At 53.0% G+C, this 20,594-nt stretch overlaps 1 protein-coding gene across 1 annotated transcript in view; it reads left to right on the forward strand.

Annotated features, from left to right (window-relative positions):
* The window catches only part of Swap70 (switching B cell complex subunit SWAP70), a 64,138-nt gene extending 52,843 nt beyond the window's left edge, over positions 1-11,295 (forward strand). Inside the window, exons 8-12 of the mRNA XM_075971871.1 lie at positions 941-1,048; positions 2,170-2,336; positions 8,227-8,425; positions 9,425-9,521; positions 10,020-11,295. Of these exons, the coding sequence (XP_075827986.1) occupies positions 941-1,048; positions 2,170-2,336; positions 8,227-8,425; positions 9,425-9,521; positions 10,020-10,126 (678 nt within the window). The 3' untranslated portion in view covers positions 10,127-11,295. The remainder of the gene's footprint in view (positions 1-940; positions 1,049-2,169; positions 2,337-8,226; positions 8,426-9,424; positions 9,522-10,019) is intronic.
* Positions 11,296-20,594: the final 9,299 nt, after the last annotated feature.

Raw genomic sequence — 20,594 nt, forward strand, 5'->3', positions numbered from 1 at the left:
AGTTGCACCAAAGGCTGGGCGTGTGTGACGGCACATACCTGCAACCCAGCACTTGGGAGGCTGAAGCAGGAGGCTTGTCAGCTGTGTGAGCTTGGGTGGAGACAGCAGCACAGATCTCTTGGATCTATACTCCTGCTTTAAGAGCCTCTGCTGCTAGGAAGAGTACACAGCCTGCTGTTACCTCTGTTTTCTTCTCTGGAGCTTTTGCCCACAAGTGAGAGAGACGTTGGTGACCTGGCCTGCTTTCTGTAGCCTGGGCTGTGAGCATCCTCTAGAGGGCGCCCTTGTCTCTGGTTTAGCAGCCAGGAGTGGCAGGCACTTCCTTCTTGCCCAGGAGAGTGAGGGGCTCTAAGATCCGGGTGATTGTCTTTTGCTGCTGTTTTGTTTTCAGGGTTTTTGTTGTTTATTTGTATTTTGGTTCTGAGGGTGGGATCAACTATGGCGCCTTGTGCCTGTTGGGCAAGTACTCGACCAGCAAGCCACAACTCCAGCTCCTCATGGATTTTCTCTGGTGGATATTCTCCTCTGGAGTGTGCCCTTAGGATAGTCTGCAAAGCTTTACGATGCTCTGTTCTGTTTTTTAAAATAACTTTAACCAGTTGTTTCTGTTGGGGGGGGGGAGTAGGGGTGGAGGTTGAGGAAGCTCCCTGTGGCAGCCATCTGGGAGCTGAACCCGAGGAATAGTGTGCGAGGTAAAAGCACCACACAGAGGGCCCCGAGCTAGGTCACTGTCCGAGTGTAGCTGCAGGTGACTGTGGGCCAGGGGCCGTCCTCACAGTCTCTGTGCAGGGTGTTCAGAATCAAGTTGTTGAGCTTGGGAAGGCTGGACGGCGTCCCAGTGTATCTCCTAGATTGTGTTTAATTTTTATTGACTTATCCTTGTCCTATCTCTTCCACTGTAACGATCCTGCTTTTCTGGGGACGGGTTTTGGTTGATTAGAAACTGGAGGAAGCGGCATCTCGTGCCGCAGATGAAGAAAAGAAACGCCTGCAGACTCAAGCGGAGCTACAGACCAGGTTCAGCACGGAGCTGGAGCGGGAGAAGCTGGTAAGGCTGCTGCATGTACTGAGGGAAGCCTGGCGGCCACCCTGAGCTGCTTTGCTACCACTGGCGGTGGTGGTAGGGGAGCTGTGTGTTTGTGCAGGTGTTCAGTCCTTCTGTGCATCCGAGGGGTAGAGGGAAAGGATGGGCACCTGCGCAGAATCATATGCATGCATAAATGCTTGGTTAGTGTGGTTACATGTTCTTCTTTGCTTTGAGGTGTTCCTGTCATCCCGCAACGACTGTTAACCAGGGTCCTTTTCATTCTCAAAAGACTTCTGGTTTGGACAGTGACTAGCTGTAAGAACATAAACTATATCCATGTCATTTCTCCTCATAATGAGTAAAGTGAACACGGAGACCTCAGGGCTCTGGTTGCCGTCCTGGCCTTGCCAAGGTCCAGGTTGCTCTGTGGAGTCAGCTGGTTCCTGGAGCACACATCTCCCATGGCGCAGTGCCGTGCTGAGCCCATGCCTGGATGTGGTCTGATGGTACTGTTGGTCACTGGATGCTCAGAGCTGAGATTCCTGTTTGTGTTGAGGAAGGCAGTGTGGTGTATGGAGGATTCCCAGCTGCCCTTCCTCAGTGCTCTCCCTGAGCACACGTGTGATCCATGTGTGTTTCCAGCATTGGGTCATTCTCTGAGCTCTCGGGTTCTCCTGAGAACACAGTGATGGAGTCTATACACTGTAGAGACATACACCGAAGTGTGTGACCGTGTGTGTGTGTCAGGGTCCTGGGGATTGACCCTGTGTGTCTCACATGTGCTAAGTAAACACTCTACCAGTGAGCTGTTCCCCAGCCCTGTCTTTTTTTTTTAAGACAGGAACTAAACTTCTTCAATCCAGAAGGGGAAGCCATGCACTTGCTAAGATACTGGTGCCCAGGGATGGAGAAGGGGGTAGAGGCAGCGGGACTTGCAGCCCATGAGCTGCTCTGCCTGCACAAAGGCTCACTATTTAAGATTTGGTAAAGAGGTTTTGGCTTTAAAATAGAAAAGAACTTAAAGAGAAGTTACACTTTAAATTTCCTCCAGCTTTAGTCAAGGGTAGAGGTGGGATGGGCGCCTTGCGCTGGGGAAGAAGTCGCCTGCATTTAAGCAAGACCACAATCCTCTCGTCCTCTAGATCAGACAGCAGATGGAGGAGCAGGTTGCCCAGAAGTCCTCGGAACTGGAGCAATATCTGCAGAGAGTTCGGGAGCTGGAAGACATGTACCTGAAGCTGCAGGAGGCCCTTGAGGATGAGAGGCAGGCCCGGCAGGATGAGGAGACGGTGCGCAAGCTTCAGGCCAGGTGGAGATTGCTCTGCAGCCCCGCCCTCGTTGGCTTTGCTTGCTCTGGGTTCTAACACTGGCAGGAGTCCGGAGACTTTGGATGTCGGGCTGGCTTCTGGGCTACGGAAGCCTTTGCTTGGGGTCTAGAGAAGGGCCTGTGCCCGAGAGCAGTGTGTTGGCTGTGTTGGCTGTGGTGCGCTTACTCTATTCCAGAATGTCAGTCAGCCAGATCAGCTTTGGAAGAAGCTTGGTTTTGTCACCGAGTCCAGACCTGAGCAACCTTGGTGCAGAGGCAGAGCTGCCTCAGGCCCAGCGTGGCAGAGGTTTTGTGGATAAGGAGGGAAAACACACTTTCTCTTTGGCAGTGTGGGATTGGCACCGTTTCTTCTGTAGCTACTACTTGAAATCCAGGTTTTAAAAGCTTTGAAACTAGATTCACGCCTCCTTGCTCTTTTAAAGTCAGGTTTACAACTGTGATACTCATATTATCGGAGAAAAATTTTGCTTTGGGTCTTTGTAACAGTGGAGAGGACAAAGCAAAGCCCGGAGGGATGAGGACTGGCCTGGCTTAGCCCGGTCTCCCATTTGCTGCTTCATGCGATGTACTTGGGCTGTGAGCTATGGCCCCTCCCTTCTGTGAGAAAGGGAACACTCAGAAGGTGGGCACTTGGAATGTACAGCTTTCAGTCCTCGTGTGGAGAAGCAGATGTTCAAACCTTGGGGAGGAAAGGAAAGGTCTAATGAGATGCTCAGCAGGCAAAAGATGCTTGAGCAAGCCTGATGTCCTGAGTTCCAGTCCTGCCACCCATGTAAAGGTGGAAGGAGAAAACTGACTCACAGAGTTGTCCACTGACCCCCACACTCACGCCATAGCACACACTCGCACCATATTGCACACTCATGCCATAGCACGCACACTCACCCATAGCGCACACACGCCATAGTGCATACTTGTGACATAGCGCACACTCACCCATAGTGCACACACTCACACCTTAGCGCACACACACATGCCATAGCGCACACTCCCATAGTGCACACACTCACCCATAGTGCACACACTCACACCTTAGCGCACACACACATGCCATAGCGCACACTCCCATAGTGCACACACTCACCCATAGTGCACACACTCACCCATAGTGCACACACACATGCCATAGCGCACACTCCCATAGTGCACACACTCATCCATAGTGCACACTCTCACACCCTAGCGCGTACACTCATGCCATAGTGCACACACACATGCCATAGTGCACACTCCCATAGTGCACACACTCATCCATAGTGCACACTCTCACACCCTAGTGCGTACACTCATGCCATAGTGCACACACACATGCCATAGTGCACACTCCCATAGTGCACACACTCACCCATAGTGCACACACTCACACCTTAGCGCACACACACATGCCATAGCGCACACTCCCATAGTGCACACACTCACCCATAGTGCACACACTCACACCTTAGCGCACACACACATGCCATAGCGCACACTCCCATAGTGCACACACTCACCCATAGTGCACACACTCACCCATAGTGCACACACACATGCCATAGCGCACACTCCCATAGTGCACACACTCATCCATAGTGCACACTCTCACACCCTAGCGCGTACACTCATGCCATAGTGCACACACACATGCCATAGTGCACACTCCCATAGTGCACACACTCATCCATAGTGCACACTCTCACACCCTAGCGCGTACACTCATGCCATAGTGCACACACACATGCCATAGTGCACACTCCCATAGTGCACACACTCACCCATAGTGCACACACTCACACCTTAGCGCACACACACATGCCATAGCGCACACTCCCATAGTGCACACTCTCACACCCTAGCGCGTACACTATGCCATAGTGCACACTCCCATAGCACACACACTCACACACATATACATGATGATAATTTTTAAAATACTAAAATTAGAAAGATAAACTGGAAAAGAGAGTTTGTCAAATGTGACGGGTCTGGTGAGTTGGCTCAGTGGGTGAAGGCCTTCACCCTCAAGCTTTGTGACCTGAGTTTGATCCCTGAGGCCCAGGTGGTGGGAGGAGAGAACCAACCCCCAAAGTTGCTGCCTGATTTGCACATGTGCCGCTTGGCATGCAGCCACACATAAAGCATGATTAAGAGACATCAAATTTATCATTTGAAAAAAATTAACTTGGGGCCATTGCGATAAAGTGATAAAGCCACGTGCTGCATAAGCCGGGTAACCCAAGTCCAGTCCGTGAAGCACACATAAAGGTGGAAGGAGAGAGAGAGAGCCATTGCACAGACGCCCCAGCCAGCGATGTGGAGCAGTCTCTGGTGCTGTTGACAGTGGCTTTAGCAGATCACTCAGGAGAAGGTGTGAATCTCATCACTTCCAAAGAGTAGCACTCTCGAGTGACACTAGACATGTTTGTTATAGATTACCTTTGTGCACGGAGTCTATGGGGAAGGCGCTCTGTCTCAGTAGTCTCGAAGGGAATGAGATGCGGCAGCAGAGATTGAGTCGCAGAGGACTGGACGACTCAGAAACTCTCTGGAGTCAGCTCTCCTCAGCTCTCCTCAGCTCTCCTCAGCTCTCCTCAGCTCTCCTCAGCTCTCCTCAGCTCTCCTCAGCTCTCCTCAGCTCTCCTCAGCTCTCCTCAGCTCTCCTCAGCTCTCCTCAGCTCTCCTCAGCTCTCCTCAGCTCTCCTCAGCTCTCCCGTGTGGACACTGGTGTTAGCTCTCCTCAGCTCTCCTGTGTGGATGGCAACTCCTGCTGCCCCGGGGACTTTTCTCTTGTTTTGATAATGATAAGAGAACTTGGAGGAAAGGGGTTTCCTTTGGCTTGTAGTTCAGAGGGAGAATGGACTCGCCATTCTTGCTGGGAAGGCATGGTGACAGGGCAGGAAGCAGCTCATCATGTTCCCCCATGAGACAGAAAGTGAGGTGAGGCTGCAGGGGCTGCACCTGGGCACAGAGGAATAGAAATGGACTAGAAGGGTTGGCAGGAAGACCATATGGATCTTTGATTTTTTTTCTTAAGACATGATCTCACTGTGTAGCCTCAGCTGGTCTGGAACTTGATATATAGACCAGACTGGTCCAGACTCTTGGATCCACCTGTCTCTGCCTCCTCAGTGCTGGGATTAAAGGTGTGTGCACCACCATACCTTGCTTGAAATTTGTTGTTTATTTCATTTTTGTTTCCTTCCTTCCTTCCTTCCTTCCTTCCTTCCTTCCTTCCTTCCTTCCTTCCTTCCTCCCTCCCTCCCTCTTCCCCTCTCTCCATCCCCCCCACCCCACCCGGAGTCTCTGTACAGCCCTGGCTGTCCTGGAACTCACTCTGTAGACCAGGCTGTCCTCGAAATCAGAGATCCCTTGCCTCTGCCTCCTGACTGCTGGGATTAAAGGTGTGAGCCACCACTGCCCCCCTAAAAGTTTGGTTTTTAAAGTATAAATTTGATTCTTATCTGATAGGAAATTCAGAAGCAAACTTTTAACATTTTACTGGAAAGTTCTGGAAGCTGAGTCATAATCTATTTCATTAACTTTACTCATTAAAGGTTTAGATTTGAGCCAGGTGGTGGTGCACGCCTTTAATCCCAGCATTTAGGAAGGAGAGACAGGCGGATCTCTGAGTTCAAGGCTAGGCTGGTCTACAAGAGCTAGTTCCAGGACCACTAGGGCTGTTACACAGAGAAACCCTGTCTCGAAAAACAACAACAAAACAAATAAAGATTTAGATTTGAGCCAGGCATGGTAGTGTGTGTCTATAATTCCAGCACTCAGGAGACCGAGGCAGAGTTTGAGGCCGCTCTGCTCTGTGTGCGAGGCCCATGTGAGAAGCCCAGGTAGCCAAGTCTGACCTTCCTCATGTTCCCAGCAGCCAAGGCAGCACCCAGCGCGTGCGAGGTGGCTGAGTGCCCAGGGAATTATTACTGTTATTTTTGAGAAAGTGTCTTATGTATCCCTGGCTGTCCTTAGACTTGCTGTTGAGGTGCAGCGGTCTTCCTGTCCTCACCTCCTGAGTACTGGATTACTGCTATTGAACCCAGGGCTTTGTACAAGCTGGGCAAGCACTCTGCCCCTGAGCTACACCTCAGGCCCTGGGGCTCGTTTCTGGATGACTGAAAGGATCCGTGTTGTACCTGGTGAGGTGGTGTGCACTGCTGCCTCCCTTCGAGCTGCTGCAGTGTTTTTCACGTGTTTGGAGGCAGCTAGGGCCTGGGTTCACAGGTGAGGTGTGGCTTCTTAGTTTCCATTCGTGGTACTTTCTGTCTCTGTGAAGTTAAAGTAGCACTGTACTGTGTTGAACGTTTAGCTTTTTGATCTGTAGCATAGGGTGGTTGCCAGCTTCAGAGTAGGGAGGATGAGGTTAGATATGGCAGACATCATGTTTTAGCATGACATCAGCGTGCAGCTTTCTGTTCTTGTATCTCGTCACAGATGGGGAAGATAGAGCATGTACAGAATTAAGAAGATGTTGAGAGAAAGGCTGGAATGATAGTGTTAGGCCAAGAAAACATCAGAAGAACAAGTAGAGGGGCTGGAGATGGTCCAGTGGTTAGGACACTTGGTGCTCTTGTGGAGGGCTAGGATTCAGGTCCCAGCACCCGTGTGGCAGCTCACGAGTGATCCCTCGGCCTTAGCCTCCTGAGTGTCTGGGATGATGGGCATGCACACACGTTTGACTGATTCCTTTCTCTGTAAATGAGGGAGCTGGGAAACAGAAGAGCGGAAGTGTTAGTCTGCACACCACAGAAACCAGTTTGGAGGAGGGGAGGCAGGAAGATGATTTATGGGCGCCTTCCTAAATAGTTCCCAATCCCATGGAGGGAAGGTGGCCAAGCCTTGAAGAGTGGCAGGGAACAAGGGGGATGGACCTGGGGTTGCCATGGACACAGGCAATGGGTGTTGGCATTACCGCTGCCTCTGCCACCAGGCTCGTCTGCAGTGCTGGGCTCGGTGGGGTGCATGGCGGGCTCCTGTGCATGCTGGGCTCAGTGGAATGCATGGCAGGCTTGCGTGCAGTACAATGCATGGCGGGCTCCTGTGCAGTACAGTGCATGGTGGGCTCGTCTGCAGTGGACTGCACAGCAGGCTTGTGTGCAGTGCTGGGCTCAGTGGTGGACGCTCTGTTCCAGGAGACTTTGAGGAGCCCAAATGTATATCTAGGGGGTATTCTGAGTCCGGAAGGGATGGCGTGGTCCTTGCCTCTTTCCTTGCTGCCCTTGTAGAGCAGATGTTGCAAGTGGCAGTGGCTGCCGTGCCATATGACTTGACTCGGTGTGGCTCCTTGTTAGACTTGTGCCGGCATCTAACCATACTGTCTGCATCTTGAGTTGGGTTTGGGCTGTTGGTGGTGTATTTATTTAAACATGAATGCAGTTGTCTGATCCAAGCCAGGCTGTGCTGCACTAACACTTAGGTGTCACACATCTGTGTTCAAGTCCATGTGTCCTGTGCGGTGCCCTTGCAGACACATAGCTTCGTCTGTGACCAGGGGCTAGTACCTCCTGGGTTGCTGGTAATAGGCTTTTATTAGATGAAGGAGTATTTTAATGTAGCAACCAGACAAGTTGCAGAGCTTGGCCCTGCCACCTGGCAGGTAGATGACTTAAGGCCTGCTTCTTCATCTCAAGAGTGACTGCCAGTGGCACCGACATGCGCTGTGTGAAATAGTGGGGAAACACTTGACTCGGTTCTTGGCATACACTCGGCCTTTCCCTTCATAGAGGACAAGACTAAGGGTACTTTGAGCAGGACATGCAGGCTGCTCCCTAACTGACAGACACTCCTTTGGCTCCCAGGCTCTTTATAAAATGGAGTGGAGGGAACTAGGTGACTGTCTTCTGAAGGGGTCTCCAGCAGGATGTGACCCCAAGTGTCCTCTGCATTGCAGGCTGTTGGAGGAAGAGTCTTCTAAGCGAGCAGAGCTGGAAAAGTGGCACCTGGCCCAGCAGCAGGCCATTCAGACGACAGAGGCAGAGAAACAGGAGCTGGAGCAGCAGCGCGTCCTGAAGGAGCAGGCTCTGCAGGAGGCCATGGCGCAGCTGGAACAGCTGGAGCTTGAGCGCAAGCAGGCGCTGGAGCAGTACGAGGTGGCTGGACTTACGTAGGCCTGTGCCTGGCTCCTTAGAAACAGCTGGGGTGTGGGTGGGTGGGCTCTGCTCCCAGCTCTGCCTGCAGAAGCAAACAAACAGCAGAACCCTAGTGTTCATTTAGAAGCCTCTTGTTGAGCAGAGAAAAGAAAGAGGAAGTTGGATTTATTGTTTGTTTGTTGTTTTTTCTCAGAGGATGGAGGCGTCTGTCTCGCTGAGGGACTATAGGAGAGTATAAGCAGGGATGTTTACACAGTCACAAACTGACAGAGTCCCCACCAAGCTGTAGAATAGCTCCGGGCACACGGGATGGCAGCTGTAGGCCGCAGCCATTGCTCCACCCTCAGATGGAGCACCCCGGGCAGGTCACACCTCACTGGAGGGGATTCATAAAGATTGCGTTCAGTTGAACTTAGGGTTTCAGTGGTTAGAGTGGGGTGGGAGAAGGAAGGACGGAGGCCAGAACAGCTGAGCATCCACATCTTCATCTGAAAGCACAGGAATGGCCTGAGTTGTTTTGACCCTCAAAGGCCACCCTCAGTGACTCACCTTTCAACAGAGTCACTGTCCTAATCCTTCCCCAGATAGCTCCACTAACTGGGGGCCAAGTATTCAAACTTCTGAGCCTATGGGGACCATTCTCATTCAAACCACCATGACCTTGCTGTGAGGGCAGAGAGAGGAGCCCCTTCCTCCTGCAAAACCTGTTACAGTTGAAGCTGGGACTGCCAGCTCTAGTGAGAGAATTAATACAGCAACAAGACAGGCTGGGGAAGGCAGGCCTGGCAGAGAGGCAGTGCCCTGACACATGGCTGGGCTGGGGAGAGCCTGGGAATCAGGTGGCTTCATTCTCCGAGCCTGAGTCTGTGCTAATGTGCAGTGGGGGTAATGACAGCTCCTCCTCCGGGAGCTATCCGGCCATTTCACGAGGGCACCCACAGGTGTATAACAGGTGCCAGTCTGTGCGACTTGGTCCTTAAACTGCCACTTTTATTCTAGGGAGTTAAAAAGAAGCTAGAGATGGCAACTAATACGACCAAGAGTTGGAAGGACAAAGTGGCCCATCACGAGGGATTAATACGATTGATAGAACCAGGTACTATTTTATATATATAATTATCTAATTATTTTCTATTGTATTTATGTGATTGAATTGTATTAAAAGCAACAGCAACTGTCTTAGGGGCTCAAAGCCCTTGGTTGTATACGTAACTTCACATAAGACTGGGGTAGGGGCATCTAGGCTTGGGATCTGAAGTGCGAGATCATCCTTGAGGTGGCTCCCAGGGTGAGGTCTTGCTCTACAGGCCTGGCCTCTGAGTTCAGGTCCTCATCAAAACCTGGATAGGGCATGGACACTCATAATCCCAGGGCTCTTCCAGGGCACAGGGGCAGAGAGTCACCCTGAAGGTCAGCTGCTTCCTGTGAGCCTCTCCTGAGCAGCTTGTCCTCCTTAGTCAGTGGCCCCAGGTGACCTGTCTGCATACATCTTGCTGCTCTTTTGACTGGTGGACCTTCTTGGGCATTCCTTAGAGGTGAGGTAAAGAAAAGTCGTGCGGAGGGGTCCCGAATTGAAAGCATGCTTGTTGCTTAGGTTCGAAGAAGCCCCACCTCATCACCAACTGGGGACCTGCAGCATTCACCCAGGCGGAGCTCGAGGAGAGAGAGAAGAGCTGGAAAGAGAAGAGGACCACGGAGTGACAGCTCTCCCTGTGGCCACCGCAGGCACAGTCATCAGTGAGGAGTCAGGCTCCAGGCCCAGGACAAGGACACTGGCTTTGCTGCTTCTAACCGGTCTTCCCTCAGGACTCCAGGGAGTCCGTGCCCCGAGGACGCTGTATTTACCTTCTAGCACCGCCTCAGCTTCCCTGGGCCAGAACATAGGCGCAGGTGTGCCTAGGGCCACCGCCACTGCCACCTTCACAGCCCTCTTCACAGCCCTTGCTGCCGCTGGTCTCGGTCAGCCCCCTCCTCAGGCAGTGTATCTCTTCCGCTGATTGGCTGGTCTGTTTGCCTTTTCCCGTCAGGTGATGTGGCAAGTCACAACAACTTCCTTGTTGGTGCTCTGACCAGTTACTGCCCTTGTAGACCGGACAGACATAGTTGGTGAAGCTCCCCAGCTTCTGCTTCCCTGAGCATCGTGCACCTGGCAGGCTTCATTTGCATTCCCTTCCCTGCACCTCAGAGCAGATTGGACCCTGGCCCAGTGTTTCAATCCAGCTCCCTGGTCTTCCTGTCCCCAGCCCCCATCCAGGAGCAAAAACGCTGTTGACTGAAGTCGGTGGTGGTTGTGTGGACGCAGTGGGAAGCTGTACGTGGGCTGGTCAGATGTAGAGTTGTCACGGGATCATGGAGCCCTTGTTTATCCAGGCTGGGATTGTGGCTCTCACTAGGACTGTGTCTGCTTCTCCCTCCTCTGTGAGTGACGCAGGGCATGGTTTCTGTGCTTCCTGTTTGAGGGTATTGAGGAAGGTTTGCACCCTAGTCTGGTCTGGGATTGAGAACAGTAAGTCAGCCTTCTCATGCTCGCTGGAGTCTGTGAGCACAGTGGATGTAGACAGCCACGATGTTCTACATTAAAAACAGGAAGGTGATGTCCAAGTTACAGACAAGGTGGGATTCAGTAACAGAGCAGAGAATCCGAGTGTCCTGGTCCAGCCTTGCTGGGGGAGGGGGGGTAGAGAGAAGGCCATTCCAGTGTGTGCAAGCCTGGAGATAGACTTTTACATAAGGAGATAGGCATTTACATAAGGACTGGATAGAATTCCACAAACCTCTACCTTTCATGACTGGAAAACATTTGCCAGTGGAAGTCTTATAAATTTTTCTTAAGATTTTGGGCTGCTTAATAAAAGTGTAATTCTATTTAATGTTTATAGTTGCCTCCATAAAATCTAGATTTGTATGCGGAATGTCACTGTGTCTGGAACTTCTTAGCTTAGCAGCTAACTTGGGTGTGGTTTTCTTCCTGGTCACTTGTCCACCTCATTCACCTGTCTTCCTTGTTGGCCCTATTGGGCTGTCAGACTGAGGGACCCAGGGCCTCCCCTGTGGCTTAATGGTGTCCCCAGGGGATTTCAGTGTCCCTGGACAGAACGAGGAGAAGAAACGGCAAGGTTCGGACGGGTGTGAAATCTCAGGATGGCAGCGGCAGGCCTGGGAGTCTTGGAGAGATGGGTGAAGTGACTGTTATGTCTTGGCTGGCAAAGCATTCCTCCTTAAACCAGAGGCAGGGCCTGCAGCTGCTGTGGCCATCTCTGTCTGACTTGTGCAGCCTCGAATACTGCCTGCTTCCTGGTCGTGCAATGCTGTGTGGGCTGGGCAAAGGTGTCTGCAAGCTGGTGTTGCCGGGTGGCACGCGGCTTCAGCAGTACTGTGGCTGGAACCTGAAAGTCCTTTTAAACAGTGGATAAAGAAGACAACACAGATGTGGTCTCTGTGACTCTCACTAGGTGGGTGCCTGATGCCCACAGGTCTCTCCTGACACTTAAGGTGACTTCAGCTAAGCCCGGCAGCCCCTTGCCTCACCCTGTAATAGCTACAGGAAACTTCAGTAGTGTCCTTGTGTGGTCCTTGCAATCAGCCCTTCCTACAGCTAGAGATAAGATTATCTGCAGGAACTGTGAATGAAAAACATTTTGAAAACCTGTTTGGGGACCTGCTGTATTGAGAAGGAAGAAGTATTTAAAATGTTCAACTTTCTTATCTAAAGGGAGTACAGTGCAACATGCTCAACTTTCTTAAGTTTTCGCCAATTTTTCTAAGATATTAAAGTGTTTTCTATGGGTTTTTGTTTTAATTTTTTTAGTCCAGTGGACTCAATAAGAAAATTAAACATACCAGAACATCTTCTTAAACTGGTTTAATAAAATGGTGAGGTGTGTGTGTGTGTTTGCTAACGTTCATTTTCATGCGAATGTGGACGTGGTTTAGGGACACTCCTGAAAACACTGGATTTGGGAGTCAGGACCTCAAGAAGTTAGCTGTGACCTCAGGTTCGGTGTGAGTCACCAGTGTGGGAGCCCAGGCATGTCCAGAGCCCGCGTCTTCATGGTTACTGTTACCCTGCGCCTTTCTTGCCTCTGTCCGCTCAGGTTTTCTTCATGTCTGAGTTTTTCTTTCACGAGAATAAGCTGTGGTTTTCCTCTGTGGGTCACATGGTCACCGAGTCTAAACTCTTACTGTAGATGAAGCAGGCTTTTGTCTTGGCTTGACTGCATACTGGTCTTCCCCTTATACAGGAGGGCGGGGAGGTGGGGGTTGGTCAGCTATTCTTTCTCCCCTGCAGCGGCCCTCAAGCATGGGCACTTGCTCCCAGGGGACACTGTCTGGAGACATCTGTGTTTTCATAACTGGAAGGAATGTTGCTGGCTCTTGTGGGTGCCTTGCATCACCCCAGCTTGGACAGAGTGTTGCTCGTTCCTGTTAAGCCTTCATTGACCCTTCTGAGGTTTCCGAGTCATTGGTTTTGGGTGGTGGGCACATTTGTGGTGGACGCTGAATTCCAACCCTGGGCCAGACGCGGCCTCCCTTCCAGTGTCTACGACACCAGTGCAGGCCCTGAGCGCCCAGGCCTGTGCACCCACAGGAGCCTCTTCCATGGCAGCTGAGAGGGCCCGAGAGCCTGTAGGAGTGGAAGATGGAGAGTTCTGTCAAGCTGCTGCCCTCATTCTGCCCCGCCCGCCCCCCAGTTCTCCCTTCACACCCCCACCTCAGCTGGGTTGAAGGTGGCATCTGTGGGCCCACTTTCTGTTTCTCCTCTGCTGCCAGCCAGAGTGTCCAGGACGTGGTCCCTCGGAGGCTGGTTTCAGGCCAGCCGCTGCCTCTGCTCACCTTCGGAATCTCTCCAGTGGAGTTCTGTCCTAGGCTGCCCACTAGGCTGCTGGGTGTCTGTGTGTTCCCAGCGGAGGGCACGTCCAGGCCCCAAACAGTGTTTACAGAGAATGTGGGCTATGGAGAAGAGGCCCCTTGGCCCCGCCGCACTCCCCTGCGCGGGAAGCTGACTTTTCAGTGCCTTATCCCCCACCCCCTCTTCAATAGACTCCGGTTCTGAGCTCCACTCTGACCCAGGAGTTTGTACCACTGTGGCCGCCTGCTGTAGAACAGTGCTCCCCCCACCCCCCCACGGCTCGTTAACCAGATTAACCAGTCTTCCGTCCACCCTCTGGGCCAGGCCACCTCTGTTTTATCTATTGGTACCATTTCCAACTGTGTACAGCAGCTGCCTACAGGACGTCTCCTCAAGGGCAAACTTCAGAAAAGGAATTGAAGAGAGGGGTTCAGAAAAGCTGGGCCAGGGAAGGGGTTGCACCAGCTCGTGCTTCCCTCAATACCTGAACCTATGTACAGAGCTCCCGGGTCTGTGGCTGGCTGCCGGGGCAACACTCGGTGAAGGGACTATGGCAAGCACGGCCCGGATCACAGTATTAAAGTCCAGCAATTAAAAGCTCCCTTGGCTCACCTAATTAACATGCCCAATCAAAATTAAACACATCATCCTAATGCAGGCATTCCCCTTTTATGTTTATAACCCGCCTTTTGCCTACGTCCACGTCTGTCTCCTCTCTATCCAGAGAGTCCTTTGTTCCCGGGACAAATCCCCCTTCCTTCTCCCTTGCTCCCTTCCCCCTCCCTTGCTCCCTTCCCTCTCCCTTGCTCCCTTCCCCTTCTCTCTCCATCCGTCTTTTTCTCTTGTTTCTGCCCTCTGTCCCTCTGGGGCAAATAAATCTCCTTTGTGCTGAGAACTTGGTCTTGGGGTGTCTTGAGCCAACTTTGAGGTTCCCTACACTCGGGTGTGTCCCTCCCTCACCGGACCATGAACCTCCCCGAGTGTCTTGTCTCTGGTTTACCAGTAAACTCATCAGCATTGCCTTCCACGAAGTTTGCCTTTTTAGATTTTGATTTATTCTTTGTTACTTTCACACATGTTTATAATGTATCTTCATCATACCCACCCAACCCCCATCCTGCACTCCCCACAGGTACCCCAACATGCTCTCTCCCACTTTTTCCTTTTCCTTTTTTTCCCTTTTTTTTGTAGCTAAGTCCAGTTTGTTGACTTGATCTTGCGCAGGTAGCAGCATTCCATAGCACTCCACAGTGCTCCTCCCCTCCACAGTGCTCCTCCCCTCCACAGGGCTCCTCCCCTCCACAGGGCTCCTCCCCTCCATAGCACTCCTCCCTTCCACAATGCTCCTCCCCACCCATAGTGCTCCTCCCATCCTCCACTCCTCCCCATCCATAGCGCTCCTCCCATCCTCCACTCCTCCCTATCCATAGCGCTCCTCCCATCCTCCACTCCTCCCTAGTGCTCCTCCCATCCTCCACTCCTCCCTAGCGCTCCTCCCATCCTCCACTCCTCCCCATCCATAGCGCTCCTCCCATCCTCCACTCCTCCCTAGTGCTCCTCCCATCCTCCACTCCTCCCTAGTGCTCCTCCCATCCTCCACTCCTCCCCATCCATAGCACTCCTCCCATCCTCCACTCCTCCCTAGTGCTCCTCCCATCCTCCACTCCTCCCTAGTGCTCCTCCCATCCTCCACTCCTCCCTAGTGCTCCTCCCATCCTCCACTCCTCCCTAGTGCTCCTCCCATCCTCCACTCCTCTCTATCCATAGTGCTCCTCCCATCCTCCACTCCTCCCTAGTGCTCCTCCCATCCTCCACTCCTCCCTAGTGCTCCTCCCATCCTCCACTCCTCCCTAGTGCTCCTCCCATCCTCCACTCCTCCCTAGTGCTCCTCCCATCCTCCACTCCTCTCTATCCCTAGTGCTCCTCCCATCCTCCACTCCTCCCTAGTGCTCCTCCCATCCTCCACTCCTCTCTATCCCTAGTGCTCCTCCCATCCTCCACTCCTCCCTAGTGCTCCTCCCATCCTCCACTCCTCTCTATCCATAGTGCTCCTCCCATCCTCCACTCCTCCCCACCCATAGTGCTCCTCCCATCCTCCACTCCTCCCCACCCATAGCGCTCCTCCCATCCTCCAGTCCTGCTTTCTGTCTGCCCCATATTCCATGATGTTCCCTGGGCCGTGGGGTGGGGGTTGAAGCAGATGCCCCATTCAGGGCTGAGCACTGAGTAGTCACTCAGCACTCTGGCCAGTTATGAGTCTCTGCTGCCCGTGGCTGTGGCAGGCTCCACTCAGCAGTGTTACAGTGGCTGGTGGGGCAAAGTTCTTTTCTGCAATTAAGTCAAAACCCATCTGTAACCAAGCAGAGCCTTACCCACTCCAAGGCTCTAAGGGAACGAACTCCTTAGGCAGCTGGTGACAGTTCCAGCTCACTGTGTCATCTCAAAGGGTTATAGACTCAGGCTGTGTACTCTTAGAACAACATGGCACAGATGATGTCCCCAGCCTGTCCCCCCCCCCCCAGCACACAATGGCCACCTGCCCCTTAGAGGCTGGTGGGGAGACTCCCCACTCCCCGCACCCTACATGCTGTTGGGCACAATGTTTTTGAGTGGTCACGTGGAGGGGGCTTTCCATCGAAGCCAGGTCAGGTCATGCTGTGGGGATTTCTGCTGGGTTTCTGGCAGGTGGCTGGAGTAGGTTGCTCATGCAAGCCTTCTGGAAAATTAGGGAAATATCTTAGGTGCTTTTTATGTCCCCACAAGCAGGTGTGCAGCTTCTGAGGTGTCCAAGGAAGAACAAACCAAATAGCCCCAGAATGAGGCCCAGAAATACCTAGTTCCTGTAGCTTACCTCCCAGGTCCCAAAAGGGGCTGTCGAGAGGATCTCAAGGGGCTGGCATTGCCATCCCCCAGCAAGTCCCTAAGGATCCACACCTCTGCTTCTGCACCTTGTGACTTCTTGGGGCCACTGACAGTTTGTGCCATGGTCAAGAGGTGCTCTGTCTTCTAGGGGTTGGCCAGCGCCTGCTGCTCCAAGTGGCACTTCGTATGTTCCCTCAGCAGCTGTGTCCCAAGGCCCTCAGCACAGAGGGGAAAAGCCCCTGCAGGTGAGCTCAGAGCTCCACTAGCAGGCGACTTCCCCAGCACAGTTATAAAGTCTGGTCCTCAAACATGCCCTGGACGTTGCCCTCCTGGACTCCAGCCGAGTGCTGGCCTACACTTCAGCTCTGGCTGTGGGAACAGCATCCACCCCCATCCTGCCCGAGGCTGGGGACACATCTTCCCTTCTTCCTAAAGAAAGCCAATCCCACCATCTAGTTTGTATCTCTCCCAGGGAGTCTTCATGCAAGTAGATACTAGGGAGTAGAAAACTCCCCGTATGTCTTTGAGGGGACTTCCCAGCCTCCTTTGATGGGCAGACAACTTCTGTAGCTTCCTATTGCCACATGGTGATGTGGAATCCAGCGTGGGAAACAGCAAAAAGCAGTTGTGATGTCACCTTCTGGGACAGGCAGCAGGGAACAGGAGCCCTTTGGACCTGGGACCCTGCGCTTCTGGGCAGGGTGGCCGCTAGGTGGCAGCCGTGCACCGTGCCTGCGGGTTAAGCCTGGTGAGGATCTGCTGCCCTGGGGAGGGGGGGGTCCTGTCAGTGGGGACAGCTCCAGCTCCGAATGCTGCCGGGAGGCAGTTCCCACCTGACTTCGTCATCTCTTCCCGACCCAAAGGGTTGACGTGATTTACCCATTTTACAGATGTGAAAAGTTAGGCTTAGGAAGTCAGTTACCCGAGGAGCCACAGGTTCTGAGACCAGAGAGCCCAAATGAGGGGTCCCTCAATGCCTCCCCACCAAAGGGGTACAGGCAGGCCTTGGGCATGATGTGGGGTCATATGACCTCCCTGTCCCTGAGGCTCCTAGCATTTTCCTTTGTTAGCTGAGGAGGCCTCCATTGCATCCTTGGTCCGGTCTGGTTACCGACTTCGCGTCTGGCCCTCTGTTAGGATGCCTTCTGGGAGCAAGCCAGCAAAGTTGAAGTTTTGGCTGGAGGCGCCTTGGGGATGGGGGAGGGTGAAAGGTGGAGGGTCAGCAGCCAGAGAGAAGGGGCCTGTTTCCTGACTCCCTGACCCCGGCAGTCTCTGCGGAGGCCCCAAACCCAGCAAGGTCATCTAGGGCGAAATTCCAGCCGGAGCCCCCTGAGCAATGACTTCAGTTTTCTTGATAAGGCTGAAGAAGGGACACCGAGTGTCCACCCCACACCCCCTCTCTGTCAGCACCTCGGCTCTAGTGAGGCCTCTGTGGTAGACAGCCTGACGGGGAGAAGAGACGAAGATAGACTGGGGACAGATAAGGACAGAGACAGCCAGGGACAGAGGGAGCACAGAGGTGAAGATGGGGTAGCCGCCTGTGGGGAGCCCCAGAGGTCAGCGCCGTCCCTGTCGCAGCATGCTAGGGGCTGGTTGATTGTGATGGCTGTAACTGGCCGCCAGCTTGAAGGACACAACCCACTGTGCTAGAGTCTGAGCCTGGTATCCCGGTGTGTGTGACGCTGAGTCTGGTGTCCCGGTATGTATGATGATAGGGTCAGGAGAGCGTTATCTCCAGGCTCCAGGAGGCACCAGCGGAGAGGCTGAGGGAGTCAAGGCAGGGGACCATGGCCACTACTGTTGGAGGCGAACCCACTCCAGCTCTCGGGCCTCCTGAGGTCACCTGGCCTAGCAGTGTTCCAGGCACACTCTGGGAGAGAATATTTACACCCAACACTGTCTGTTTGGCTTGGCGAGTTGCTGGAGGCTGAAGAGTCACAGCTGGCCTGTGGGCTGCAGGGTCACCATGTGCTCTTGAGTCACAGCCCCAGGGAACAAGAGCCTGTACTCAGGGCTGCACCCACAAACATATCCACACAGGTACCCAGATGCCCTGGGCGGCTTAGTCATTATCATTGCTTGGCGAGCACGTGCCAGCTCGCATGCGTGCGCAGGTACGTACAAACGGGGTGCACCTGACCGTGAGTCATCACAGCCAGCCGACTCGGAGGAAGGGCACCAAGAGTGTGTTCTGCCAGCCCTGTTTAGATGCAAATACCCACATGGTCACATACCGATGTGTGCCCGAAATACAGCCCAGTGTACCGGCGACTCCATCCTAGGGGCCGATAAGTGTTTGTCGCACAATGAATGGAGAGACAGATGACGAGATGGGTGTCAACCCTCTGCTTGATAAAATTGGTCAGGGCAGCTCCTCAGGGTGGGTCTCAAGCTCTGTGTCTGCAGGGAGTTGCCTGACTCCAAATATAGCCGCCATGGGTGGGCCGGGAGCCAAGGCTGCCTCCCAGGCAGTGACTTCACTGGGCCCAAGTCCCAGCCTCTGAGGGCTTGGAGAAAATGAACAGAGGCCCAGCTCCCCATGGTCAGGCTTGAACTATGGGGCTGGATTGTGGCACTTGCTTGGTGTCTGGGACTGTGGGGGCAAGGCCAGAGAGGTGCACGGTGCACGCAGGAAGGACTGCCTTTGGCTGGCACTTCCTGGGGGAGGCAGGGGTCTGCCTGCTGATTGCATAACCCAGGCCCCCCCGCTGGGCTGTCCCCACCTGGCAGGAACAGCCCTTGCTCCCAGGACACTCTTTGTTTCTGGAATCTTTTCTTCTTTATTATTTCTTTTATTTTTGAGATTATAATGTAATTACATCATTTCCCCCTTCCCTTTGCTCCCTGCGAGCCTTCCCATAGACTCCTCTCCTTCAAATTTATGGCTTCTTCCCCCCATTAATTGTTGTTACATACACATATATGTATGTGTATATACATATACACTCCTAAATACAGCTTGCTCCGTCTGTGGTATTACTTGATGTATGTTTTCAGGACGAACCGTGTGGTATTGAATAGTCAAGCAGTGTGCTCTTCCCTGGGGAAGAGGTTTCTCCATTCTCAGCGTTCCTTAGCTGCCTGCAGCTCTTTGTGTAGGGTTGAGGCCTCGGGGACATTCCCCGGTCCACTTTGGCATGTCTCTTGTTGATGTCCTCATTCAGCTCGTGTTTAGACAGTCATGGGTGTAGCTTTGGACATTCCAAGGAGACACAATCTCACAGCAAATTCCCCGATCTACCGGCTCTGACCACCCTCCTATTCCCGGAGCCTTAGACGTGAGAGCACGTTCTGAAAATGTATCCAACGGGACTGGGCAGCAACCCCCGCCCCAGGCTTTATTCATCCGGGCAGCTGCGGTGTCGCCCGCCCGCCCGCCCGCCGGAGTTGCTCTTCCTGCCTTTAGACCCGCCCCCTTGCTCGGTCCTGCACACAGGCAGACATTTTTTTCTGAGGTAAAGATCTGACTCTGGCTTTTCTGTCAATCCGGGCTTCTTAGTGGCGAGCAAGCAGTCAGCCACGCCCCCTGGTGTTCAGACCGCCCTTCCTGCGTCCACCCAACCTGGGTGTTACGAAAGACTGGCGCATTTGTAGTGTGCGGGCTGTTTTATGTCGGTTGATGTGAGGTAGAGTCATCCGAGAGAAGAGAGCCTCAGCTGAGAAAATGCCTCATGCTATAGGCAGGCCTGTAGGGCATCTTCTTAATCAGTGATTGATGTGGGAGGGGGCCCAGCCTGTTGTGGATAGGATCACCCCTGGGTTGGTGGTCCTGGGTTCTCTAAGAAAGCAGGTGCACGCCTTTAATCCCAGTACTCGGGAGGCAGAGGCAGGCGGATCTCTGTGAGTTTGAGGCCAGCCTGGTTCACAAAAGCTAGTTCCAGGATAGGCTCCAAAAACTACAGAGAAATGTAAACAAATGCAGACAGATTGTAAAAATATATATACAGCTTTAATGGAGAAATAGACTTACAGAACCACCAAAAACACATGGTCAGGTTTGTCACAGCAATGCTCCACAATCCTGGTACCAATTTCTGTCCAGTTAGGGTAGGGTTCTTGTTGCTGCGATGAAACACCACGGCCATAGCATCTCGGAGAGGAAAGGGTTCATCTCATTCCCACTTCCAACTCCTCATCCTTGAAGACAGGTAAAGCGAAAAACTCCAACTGGGCGGGAACTGGAGGCAGAAGCTGACACGGAGGCCATGGAGGGGTGTTGCTTACAGGCTTGGTCCCGATGGCTTGTTTATTCTGCCTGCTTTCTTTCTTTTTGGGGGGGGGGTGGGTTTCGAGACAGGGTTTCTCTGTAGTAATAGGAGCGGCGGGGCTGCGTCCCCAGCACCCCGGCCGCCTGCTAGCTTATGCCCCAAAATAACAACACACAAATTGTATTTTTTTAAACACTGCTTGGCCCATTATATCTAGCCTCTTCTCGGCTAACTCTCGCACCTGGACTAG

This window comes from Microtus pennsylvanicus, chromosome 5, assembly GCF_037038515.1.
Source record: "Microtus pennsylvanicus isolate mMicPen1 chromosome 5, mMicPen1.hap1, whole genome shotgun sequence".
Lineage (NCBI taxonomy): Eukaryota > Metazoa > Chordata > Mammalia > Rodentia > Cricetidae > Microtus > Microtus pennsylvanicus.